Source organism: Thalassophryne amazonica, chromosome 2 (genome assembly GCF_902500255.1).
Source record: "Thalassophryne amazonica chromosome 2, fThaAma1.1, whole genome shotgun sequence".
NCBI lineage: Eukaryota > Metazoa > Chordata > Actinopteri > Batrachoidiformes > Batrachoididae > Thalassophryne > Thalassophryne amazonica.
The window spans coordinates 70,024,844-70,037,618 of NC_047104.1; the positions used below are offsets into that span (position 1 = coordinate 70,024,844).

Below are 12,775 nucleotides of genomic sequence, written 5' to 3' on the forward strand. Positions count from 1 at the left end.
GAACAGCATGTATATAAGTGACATTTACATGACAATTTATATGACAATATTGAGATACAATAATTTGGCCATATTGTACAGTGTTACTGTCAACTAGCTGAACACTTTGAATATTAATTTACATCTACATTAAAAAAAATGCTTAAAGTGGCTGGGGGTAAGGGGGCTGTAATTGGGGGGACAGCTGAAAAGCAAAAAATGAAAAATGCCTAAAAAGGTGGACAGTATGGGGGCAGAGTCCCCCCAGAAGCTGAAAGGCAAAATAAGGAAAATGGTTTTAGTCATGCTCATGCTCCCAAGAACCATTTCACTGAAAAAAGTCTGAAGGACCTAAAGGACATGGTAAGATGGCAAGGAGCTTTTCCAAGTATGTGAGAGGCAAATAAAGGAAAAGCTGAAAGGTTTTTGCCATGCTAATGCTCCCCTGAAGCATTTACTCATTTACTCAGATTAGTCAACATGCTCTTCCTTCAGCAATGGAGTCTTGTCTGGTGAGCGTGCTGGCAGTTGAGTGCATTACTTATTATTTTCTTTGAAACAATTGTACCTGCTAATTCCAAGTCTTTCTGAAGCTCTCCACAAGTGGTCCTTGGGTCTTGGACAACCCTTCTTATAATTCTTTTCACATCTCTTAGAAATCTTTGAGAAGCACTTGTTCATGGCAGGTTTATGGTGAAACAATGTTCTTTCTACTTTTGGATTATGGCCCCAACAGTACTCCCTGAAATATTCACAAGTTTAGAAATCCTTCTGTAACCAATGCCATCAGTAGTTTTGCAACAATAAGGTTGTGAAGATCTTTAGAGAGCTCTTTGCTTTTACCCACCTTGGTAATGAGACACCTTTTTATAGGTGAACAGTTAGGACTGGACTAGCTAATATTAATTTGCACTGACAAGGGGCAGGACTGCTTTATAATTACTGATTAATTTCAGCTGGTGTTTTGGCTTTCTGTGTCTATTTGCACTTTCCTTTCCTCAGGTGTTCAATGTGTCATTTCACATTATTACACATAACTTAATTTATGGACACGTATGGTTTGATTTCCTTGTATATGTGGATTACTTGGGTTGTAACAGCATCTGGTGATCATTTCATGCCAGCCTCGGAGGATGTTCATTCAGTTGTTTAATTTTGTAGAAAAAAAAGCAGATCACAGACATGACACAAAACTAAAGTCATTTCAAATGGCAACTTTCTGGCTTTAAGAAACACTATAAGAAATCAGGAAAAATAATTGTGGCAGTCAGTAACGGTTACTTTTTTAGACCAAGCAGAGGGAAAAAAATATGGAATCACTCAATTCTGAGGAACAAATTATGGAATCATGAAAAACAAAAGAATGCTCCAACACATCACTAGTATTTTGTTGCACCACCTCTGGCTTTTATAACAGCTTGCAGTCTCTGAGGCATGGACTTAATGAGTGACAAACAGTACTCTTTATCAATCTGGCTCCAACTTTCTCTGATTGCTGTTGCCAGATCAGCTTTGCAGGTTGGAGCCTTGTCATGGACCATTTTCTTCAACTTCCACCAAAGATTTTCAATTGGATTAAGATCCGGACTATTTGCAGGCCGTGACATTGACCCTATGTGTCTTTTTGCAAGGAATGTTTTCTCAGTTTTTGCTCTATGGCAAGATGCATTATCATCTTGAAAAATGATTTCATCATCCCCAAACATTCTTTCAATTGATGGGATAAGAAAAGTGTCCAAAATATCAACATAAACTGACAACTAATGACAGCCATCTCCCCAGTGCCTTTACCTGACATGCAGCCCCATATCATCAATGACTGTGGAAATTTACATGTTCTCTTCAGGCAGTCATCTTTATAAATCTCATTGGAACGGCACCAAACAAAGGTTCCAGCATCATCACCTTGCCCAATGCAGATTCGAGATTCATCACTGAATATGACTTTCATCCAGTCATCCACAGTCCATGATTGCTTTTCCTTAGCCCATTATAACCTGTTTTTTTTCTGTTTAGGTGTTAATGATGGCTTTCGTTTAGCTTTTCTGTATGTAAATCCCATTTCCTTTAGGCGGTTTCTTACAGTTCGGTCACAGACGTTGACTCCAGTTTCCTCCCATTCGTTCCTCATTTGTTTTGTTGTGCATTTTCGATTTTTGAGACATATTGCTTTAAGTTTTCTGTCTTGACGCTTTGATGTCTTCCTTGGTCTACCAGTATCTTTGCCTTTAACAACCTTTCCATGTTGTTTGTATTTGGTCCAGAGTTTAGACACAGCTGACTGTGAACAACCAACATCTTTTGCAACATTGCGTGATGATTTACCCTCTTTTAAGAGTTTGATAATCCTCTCCTTTGTTTCAATTGACATCTCTCGTGTTGGAGCCATGATTAATGTCAGTCCACTTGGTGCAACAGCTCTCCAAGGTGTGATCACTCCTTTTTAGATGCAGACTAACGAGCAGATCTGATTTGATGCAGGTGTTAGTTTTGGGGATGAAAATTTACAGGGTGATTCCATAATTTATTCCTCAGAATTGAGTGATTCCATATTTTTTTTCCCTCTGCTTGGTCTAAAAAAGTAACCATTACTGACTGCCACAATTATTTTTCCTGATTTCTTATAGTGTTTCTTAAAGCCAGAAAGTTGCCATTTGAAATGACTTTAGTTTTGTGTCATGTCTGTGATCTGCTTTTTTTCTACAAAATTAAACAACTGAATGAACATCCTCCGAGGCCGGTGATTCCATACTTTTTGCCAGGGGTTGTATATATATATATATATATATATATATATATACTAATTCACTATCTGTGTGAACATGTCTGTTTTTTTCTCACAAGTAGCATCATTTATGCAATAATCTGAAGTACACAAACATTCCCTGAATCTGGTGTGTCATATTTGTGTGAGCTGACTGAACTACAAAATACATAAAAACTTTAAAAAGTGTGAAAATTCTGAGAGAAAAATGTTCCTGTGGGAGGCCTATCGACTTGTAGAAGTAGAAACAACAACAGTCTTTAGGTGCACATGTTGATGTAAAAATGGGGGTGAATACAGAGTTAACCAAGTTATTCAATCACTTTTTTTTTCAAACTAGTAAACAACATTTTTTTTAATGACGGGGTTAATATGTTAGTGTTTTTAACTGACCTTGATGTCCTGAAGCTCCTGATGAGACTTGAGTCTCAAACAAACAGCCTGGCTCAGGTAAGCATCCATGTCCTCTAAAGACAGAGTTTTCACCTGGACACATGCATACACCCGCCGAGTTAGTCAAATCACTCACGTCCCAATGTCACAATATATCTTCTGTGTTGGTCAGTTTGTTTTGTCTGCTCTGTGTAACAATTCAACAGAAAGACACAATGCTGAATTCAGAAACAAGGCTGCCCAGTTGCGTGTACAAAACAAACAAACCCTGGAGCAAGTTAAACAGAGAAGTGACAAGGGAATGTGAATGGGAGAGTTGACAAAGCTACTGTTGTTTCTCAGCCTGTCTTCTTGTCTTTGTCTACTCTAACAGCCCATCTAAGAGACTGGTCTTCTTTCTGTCTTCTGATCTTTCATCCTTTCAAATAACTGGCTCCAAGTGTGTGTCTGTCAGAGTGTCTAGAAAGTCTGCATGTCACACTTTGTGTATTTAAGTGTTTAACTCTGTTTATCTGAACAAAGTGGTAATTAGTAAAATGGTATTGAAAAAGTGCTAACTGAAGTAGGTTGTACTTAAGCCTCACTTAGCCAGTTTGTCAACACCTATGTTAAAATCTATACACAAAAATTACAATAATCCCTAAATAGTTAATGCAAAATAAAAAAATAAAAACCTCTTGAATTAAAGCTGGAATTTTACACAACAAGCACATTAATATTCATTTCAGCTCCACTGTAGTGGTGTAGAAAGGCAAAATAATCTAGCATAAAAGATTTTGTATGAATTTAGCTGCAAACGAAAAACAGCGAGACAGATGGTCAAGTAATGTACAGAGTGAATCGAGTCCACAAGAGAAGCCAGATTTCTGCATAGACATTTAAATTTGGAGAAGCAAACCATTATTTTTTAGTGTTTTAAAAGTGGTTACATTTTAAAATAACATGGTCACATGTTCACACAACCCTGCAGAAAGGATTTTGTGTGAAAGTATCTGTAGCAGACACTTCTGTCTCTCAAATTACATGGATTTTCCTTACCACTGTCAGCAATGGATTTGCTCAAGCTTTAAACCTTGCTCATGTACGAGGTCTGTGAGAAAAGTAACGGACCTTATTATTTTTTTCAAAAACTATATGGATTTGAATCACGTGTGATTACATCAGACATGCTTGAACCCTCGTGGGCATGCAAGAGTTTTTTCACGCCTGTCGGTTACGTCATTCGCCTGTGGGCAGTCTTTGAGTGAGGAGTGGCCCACCCTCTCGTCGTTTTTTCATTGTTTAGGAATGGCTCAGAGACTGCTGCTTTGTTTGATAAAAATTTTTTTCAAAACCTGTAAGGCACAACTGAGTGGACACCATTCGATAAATTCAGCTGGTTTTCTGTGAAAATTTTAACGGCTGATGAGAGATTTTGGAGTTTTGGCGTGTTTTTGGAGTGTTCATGGCAGTATTAAACGTCTGGGTACATGGCTGCTCTCAAAGTGTTGGTATTGTCCATTGTCCAGGCGCTTTTTGTGTGCATATATTTGTTAACTTTGTATTCTAAAACTACGGTTAGAAGTAATTCCGACTCCTTATCGGTCCACACAAACGAGGTTGGCGCCATGTTTTTAGTTTTTGTGGAAGTGACGACAAGAGAATAAGGCTCCTGATTGGATAGAATTTTAATCAGTACCGCCACCCAAAGGTTTGGCAGACTAATTACAACACATTTATACGGTTCGATGTGGATGGATTTTTTTTTTTTAAACGACGTAGTGTGGATGAAGTTTTTTCCCCAAACTGAAAGGGTAAGATATTCGGTTTTACAAATACCCGACAACGTGTGTACATGGCCTTATGTATGTGAAAGGCACTATATAAATAAATTTACTTACTTACTTACTAATATTGAGTGCACATTTTACAACATCATAAAAGTTTTAAAACATGCAATTGCGATGACACTTCCAGGGCTCCGTAAAAATTCCTGTTTTTACAAATAAAAATGGAATATTTTACAAAAGCACATTTATCTTTAAAGTGTTGGTTTACATAATGGATTACTGAACCAATCACTGTTTAGCACTTTTACCCAGAATGCTTTGCGGTCTGTGTTTGTTACAAAACCTCAGAATTAGTGCCTTATTCAACATTAAAAGATATATGTTATATTTTAACTTTGTACAAATGACAGAATTGACATTAATGGAGTTATTCTATCAGTATTTTCAAAAAACCATAAGTTAGTATGACTTTATTTTTCAAGACCTCCGCCTGACCGGAGTGTTGAAATTGATAGGGAGCTGGCCTTATGGCTGCTCTTGGTGTGTCTCTGTGGTGGGAGCGCTGTTGTAAACAAGAGCTTCCAGCAGGGGCAGAATGTTGAAAGAAAAATGATTATGATTGGTAAACAGTTGATTTTGTGGGTGGTCTCAGGATTTGTCTGTGCTGCTTCCTGCAAGGGGCAGCATGGTCAAACATTCTTGCTTATTCTTTAGGTCTTTTACCGCTTTTGATGCTTTCAAAAGCGATCGTGTTAAAAATCAATTTCAGCTCTTTAGTAACTGCAAATGTCCCATAGACAACACCGGAATTTATCGGTTATCAATTATCTGTAACTTCCGATACATTTATGGGTGGTTTATCGGTTTATCTTTATCAAAGATAACTTTTCAGTTATCTTATTATCTGTTATCGAAGTTAATTTTTTGGTTATCTGTGCCCACCACTGTGTATAACACCTTTGGGCAACTTGTGATTTAGGGCTGTATAAACAAACTGAATTAATTTGTTTCTTGAAGAAGACATTTTCTGAAATGGGGAAATGAGTAAACACACTGTTTTCAACTCAACAGATGATACATCTATGTATAATTACCTCCTGTCCGTTACTTTAGTTTCTGAACACTGACGCATGTACCTTTATCCAGGTGATCTGTTTCAGTGATGCCTGTTGTGTTTAGGATAAATTAGATGACGTCAATGAAAATTACGCAGAGCCAAAAAAAACAAACAAATAACTTCTTTCATATACTTTACTAATCACACTTCTGCAGTTAAAGCACCACAACAGAAAGCATAATTTCTGTGGTTTATATTCAAAATAAGTATAAGAACACAGCTACTCTGTAGTCAATTAAGAAAAGCCTTGTTCTTAATATCAGAGCCGTTATTGACACAGTGACAAATACAAGTGTCTGTGACCAAACCGGGCATTCATTAAGTAACAATGGATACCATCAAACCATGACAACACAACCAAAAAAAAGACCATAAACAAGTGACGCTTAACTTCATGTGTTGACAAAAGAGCAAAATAATTATTGCATGTGTGTTCCTGACGTAAATCCAAAATCAAAAGCTTACTTTCACGATTAAGCGACACAAAATGCATTTGGTCTTTTTTTTTACATTAATCATAAAGCTTAGATTTATTTCACAAACACGTTCTGTTGAAAACCTATCTAAAAGTATCTTTGTATTGAACTGTGTCAATATGAAGCTCCACTTATTCATTAGAACAAAAGCAACACATGGAGCTTGACTAATGATGAACAATCACTGTGTTCAATCACCGTAATAATGTCAAAATTTTCTGTGACAGTTACGAAAGATGTCATCACGATTCTCCAAAAAAAGAAAAAAAAAATCACAGAAACAGAATAACAGCTGCTGTATATAACAAATCTGTTGTCAGATTTTTTTTGTAATCACTATTTACTCAGTATATACACACTCTAGGCACCCAAAGATTTGCATAATAATGCCTCATTTGCTCTGACTGAAACTTAGAGGGGTCATGTGGGTCATGTTTGGACAGAACAGATACTGCCCCAGATGATTTCATTATTTTCTTCACATTGAATGAGATTTGGCCCCAAAATTTGATAAACATAAAGAATAATACATACTTTAATTAATTTAATGATTGTAATTCTTTAACTTTTGGTATTTGATGTAGATATTCTCTTATGTGCTTGAACCCAAATTGTGAGGGAATTACATCACCACTTTTGGAAACCCCATTTTGTTGAGTCAAAACGAGGCGTTGCCTGTTGTCATGGGGATGTTAAAAAAATCCACATGGTGGGTGGTATCATAAGGGTGATATGAAATCGCAAAGTGATAGATAGTCAACATGCTAATAAATAAAAGAAAATCACACTCTCACATTTTACTAATTTAACACCAGCCAGACAGTCATGCCATCAGTGATCTTAACTTATTACATGTAACTAATTTCAAATTCCAGTTGAGAGGGGACATAAAATGAATAATGAACTTATTTTGTTGCACGTATAAATACAGTTGTATGCAAAGGTTTGGGCACCCCTGATGGTTTCCATGATTGGTTGTTTGGATCAGCAATTTCAGTTAAATATATCATATACAGTAGCAGACAAACACAGTGATATTTGAGAAGTGAAATGAAGTTTATAGGATTTACACAGTGGTGGGCACAGCTAACCAAAAAGTTAGCTTCGATAACCATTAATCCGATAACTGAAAAGTCTTTTATGATGATCAACTGATAAACTGCTAAAAAAAATTATCTTTATTACAGATAACCAATAACTATTAGTATTGATTTGGATGTGGCCACATCAGATTACACTGTCGGCTTCTGATAAACCAGTTTCACTTTAAGTGCCGCAGGGCTGCTGGGTAAATTCACGGATCACAAACACAATGAACACATGAAAAATGAATAAATAAAAAAAAATAAATCCCCAAACACTGTCATCATCTTAGGGTCATTTTAGGGTTTACAAACGTTTTGGACCGTTAATCTTTACCAGCAAAGAAAATGTTACTGGACTGAAAGTTATCTGAACTAAATTTGTCGGTAGATAATTGGTCCAATGATGGTTTTAAAACTTATCTGAAAAGCTAATCCGATAGCAAAAACATTAGCTTCAATAATTATCTGCTATCGGATTAGCTGAACTGTGCCCACCACTGGATTTACAGAAAGCGTGCAGTAATTATTTAATAAAAATTAGGCAGGTACATAAATTTGGGCACCCCAACAGAAAAAAATACATCAATCTTTAGTAGATCCTACTTTAGCAGAAATAACAGTCTCTAAATGCTTCCTATAGCATCCAATGAGAGTCTGGATTCTGGTTGAAGGTATTTCGAAGCATTCTTTTTCATAAAACATCTAATGTTTCCGAGCATGGACAGCCTGCTTAAAATCACACCACAGATTTTCAATAATGACCATTCCAGAATGTTGTACTTGTTACTCTGCATGAATACCTTAGTAGATTTTGAGCAGTGTTTAGGGTCGTTGTCTTGTTGAAAGATCCAGCCCTGGTGCAACTTCAACTTTGTCACTAATTTATGAACATTGTTCTCAAGAATCTGCTGATATTGACTGGAATCCATGTGACCCTCAACTTTAACAAGATTCCCAGTACCTGCACTGGCCACACAGGATGATGGAACCACCTCCAAATTTTACTATAGGTAGCAAGTGTTTTTCTTGGAATGTTGTGTTTTTTTCAGCCATGCATACCGCCCCTTGTTATGTCCAAATAACTCAATTTTAGTTTCATCATTCCACAGCACCTTATCCCAAAATGAAGTCGGCTTGTCCAAATGTGGTTTAGCATACCTCAAGTGACTCTGTTTGTGATGTGTACGCAGAAAAGGCTTCCTCTGTATTACAGCATCTCTTTAGGCAAAATGTGCTGTGTCGTTGAACGATGCACATAGACACTATCTGCAGCAAGATCATGTTGTAGGTCTTTGGAGCAGGTCTGTGGGTTGACTATGACTGTTCTCACCATCCTTTGCTTCAGCTTATCTGAGATTTTTCTTGGCCTGCCACTTCGGGCCTTAAACGGTACTGTGCCTGTGGTCTTCCATTTCCTCACAGTGGAAACTGACAGCTGAAATCTCTGATATAGCTTTTTGTATCCTTCCCCTAAACCATGCTGTTGAACAAGCTTTGTTTTCAGGTCATTTGAGAGTTGTTTAGAGGCTCCCATGTTGCCACTCATTAGAAGAGATGCAAAGAGGGAAACATTTGCAAATGGCCACCTTAAATGCCCTTTCTCATGATTGGATTCACCTGTGTAAGGAGGTCAAGGTTCAATGAGCTTACCAAACCAATTTTGTGTTCCAATAATTAGTGCTAAATGTATTCAAATCAATAAAATGACAAGGGTGCCCAAATTTATGCACCTGCCCAATTTTGTTTAAATAATTATTGCACACTTTCTGTAAATACTAGAAACTTCATTTCACTTCTCAAATATCAGTGTGTCTGTCTGCTATATAATATATTTAACTGAAATTTCTGATCCAGACAACCAATGATTTATAAAGGAAAATCATGGAAATAATCAGGGGTGCCCAAACCTTTGCACACAACTGTACCTGCCAGATTTAATTTAGGGACAAAGTGTTCCCACTGTACAATTTAAATTTGATGACTTGCACTAGGATTGTTTAAAAAAGAAAAGAAATCTATATTAAGACAGTAAATGATACTAAAAATTAGCAGATGAGATACTCAATTTCAATTTTCAATTAATTTCATTTTATGTAGTGCCAAATCACAACAAAGCTGCCTCAAGGTGCTTGACACAAGTAAGGTCTAACCTTACCAACGCCTAGAGCAAACACACAGGCGACAGTGGTAAGGAAAAACTCCCTCTGATATTACTCATTTGCAGTAGCATCAATAGCAGTGCCGTCTTTACTTCCTCCAGTTGACACACACTACCTAAGACAACCTAAAAATATTGCCTTTTCTTTGTGCACTACCTATACAAAAATATACTAAAAGTTTTATTTATATGCATACACAACACATCTTACAGATATTACTGTAAATTTGGATAACAAAAAATAGTGTTGTCATGGACATTACTGTTTGTACTGTTATCAACTTTATTACAAAAATGCTTCCTAAATTTTTGTCATCCCCCCTCCATGATATCAAAAATGTTATCTAGTTTAATTCATTTCTGGGCATGTATTGAGTTCAAAATTCAAGTATTGTGACAAACCTACTTTGCACAACCTCATCTGTCATTAACAGCTGTAAGAATTGTGCTGACATACCCTTCTTTCCAGCTGTGCTGTCAAAACCGACTGAATACTGTTGTGTGGGCCGCTGAAGAGGAGGTACTGCTGGCCCACCACCACCAGAGGGCACCCTGCCTGGAGTGCGGGCTCCAGGCACCAGAGGGCGCTGCCGCCTCACAGGAGCAGCCAGGGTGACAGCTGACACTCATCACCTGTGACATCTGTCACCACTCATCTGATCTGCATCGGTATATCAGCAAGACGTCATCTCCACCTCTTTGCCGAGATATCGTTCTACCTGAAAGGTAATATCCTCAGCCTGACTGCTTGATAGAAAGCCCTTTTTGTGATTTTTGTGAGTGATAACAGATTTTTTCTCCAACGAGAGGTGGAGGTAGCTTCCCTGCCGTGCAGATTGCTGGGTGCAGACGCACCCACGTTTAATTGTGTTTTTGTTCCTCGCCAGCAGTACCAGGTCCGACACGCGGAGGCAGTGGCCACCTGGGAGTTCGGGACTTGGCGGCTCCAGTATTCCCGGGGTCTGGTGGCGGAGGAAATCGTGTGGTTCTGGTTCTGCTTTGGACAGGCGTCTCCTATCTTCGAGCCTGCCCACACGACACCTTGTAATTTGACCTCTGATCTATTGTGTAATCTGTTGTTTGTTGTGCACGTTCGCAACAGTAAAGTGTTGTTATTTGACCTATTCCATTGTCCGTTCATTTGCGCCCCCTGTTGTGGGTCCGTGTACTTACACTTTCCCAACAGGATATCTCGGCCAACGTCATGGATCCCGAGGGGCGTCAACCGGCTGTTGAACGGCCAATGGAAGAACAGGGTGCACAGGCGCCCGCAGGAGGAATGATCGGTGAGTTGCAGCGGATCCTCACCGTTTTCACGGCTCGGTTGGATTTAATGACCGAGCAGAACGTCCTCCTTAACCGCAGGGTGGAGGCTCTCGCCGCGCAGGTGGAGGCGCGCCCTCAGGGCGCTGCTGCGGCTCTCCCTCCTGTCAACCCTGTGCATAACAGTGACGTTCCACTGGTCGTTCAACGACCCCTCCCACCTTCCCCGGAAGCATACATAAGCCCTCCAGAGCCGTACGGAGGTTGTGTGGAGACGTGCGCGGACTTCCTTATGCAGTGTTCGCTCGTCTTCGCACAACGTCCTGTCATGTACGCGACTGATTCTAGCAAAATAGCTTATGTAATTAATCTGCTTCGCGGCAAGGCACGCGCTTGGGCTACAGCGCTTTGGGAGCAAAATTCACGGCTCCTTCTGACATATGATGGGTTTGTGAGGGAGTTCATAACAGTGTTCGATCACCCAAATAGAGGAGAGACCGCTTCAGCCGTGCTGCTGTCAATGAGACAGGGGCGCCGGAGCGCAGCTGCTTATGCAGTCGACTTCCGCATCGCGGCTGCGAGGTCCGGCTGGAATAACACTGCCCTCCGCGCCGCCTTCGTAAACGGACTGTCGTTGGTCCTAAAGGAGCTCCTGGTGGCTAAGGACGAACCGCGGGATTTAGACGGGCTTATTGATCTCGTTATACGATTAGACAATCGGTTAGAGGAACGCCGTCGGGAGCGAGGCGAAGGACGTGACCGGATACGCGCCGCCCCTCTCCCTTCCGGGTTCGAAAAGGGGCCGCCCTCCCCACGCTCCACAGCCGCAGCGCTTTGTGGGGCAACAGCTCCCCCTGTTGACGCACAGGGCCAAAATGGGAAGGCTGATCCATGGAGAGTGTTTTCTCTGCAGCTCAACAGAGCACACACAGAGAGACTGCCCCAAACAGCCAAAACGTCAACACTCACCCTTAGAGACTGGGCTAAGGGGGGGTCAAGACATTCAAGTGAGACACACACAAATTGCCACACGACTCCCAGTCACAATCCTGAGCGGGGATTTAACCCTTCAAGCCCGAGCACTGGTGGACACGGGGTCAGAAGGGAATCTGCTAGACAGCAGATGGGCAAAGGAGGTAGGGCTCCCTCTGGTGGTGCTTCCTACGCCATTGCAGGTGCGGGCACTAGATGGCACCCTCCTCCCTTTACTCACACACAAGACACCACCAGTAACTCTGGTGGTGTCTGGAAACCACCGGGAGGAGATTGAGTTTTTTGTAACTCCTGCCACCTCCCGCGTGATTTTGGGCATCCCATGGATGTTAAAGCACAATCCCCGGATCGATTGGCCGTCTGGGGTGGTGGTTCAGTGGAGCGAAACCTGCCATCGGGTGTGTTTAGGATCCTCGGTTCCTCCCGGTTCCCAGGCTAAGGAGGAGGTCAAAGTCCCGCCCAATCTGATGGCAGTGCCAGTTGAGTACCACGATCTTGCTGACGTCTTCAGCAAGGATCTGGCACTCACCCTTCCCCCGCACCGTCCGTACGATTGTGCCATTGATTTGGTTCCAGGCGCTGAGTTCCCGTCCAGCAGGCTGTACAACCTCTCACGACCTGAGCGCGAATCAATGGAGACCTACATCCGGGACTCATTAGCTGCCGGGCTAATCCGGAACTCCACCTCCCCGATGGGGGCAGGTTTCTTTTTTGTGGGCAAGAAAGATGGCGGACTTCGTCCATGTATTGATTACAGGGGGCTGAATGAGATTACGGT

The 12,775-nt window shown here is 40.6% G+C and overlaps 1 protein-coding gene across 2 annotated transcripts in view; it reads right to left on the reverse strand.

Annotated features, from left to right (window-relative positions):
- Positions 1 to 12,775, reverse strand: part of fam120b (family with sequence similarity 120B) — a 96,324-nt gene that overhangs the window by 57,029 nt on the left and 26,520 nt on the right. For both annotated transcript variants that reach the window (XM_034187484.1, XM_034187490.1), the window contains one exon: positions 3,137 to 3,229. In XM_034187484.1, coding sequence (XP_034043375.1) covers positions 3,137 to 3,229 — 93 coding nt within the window. The remainder of the gene's footprint in view (positions 1 to 3,136; positions 3,230 to 12,775) is intronic.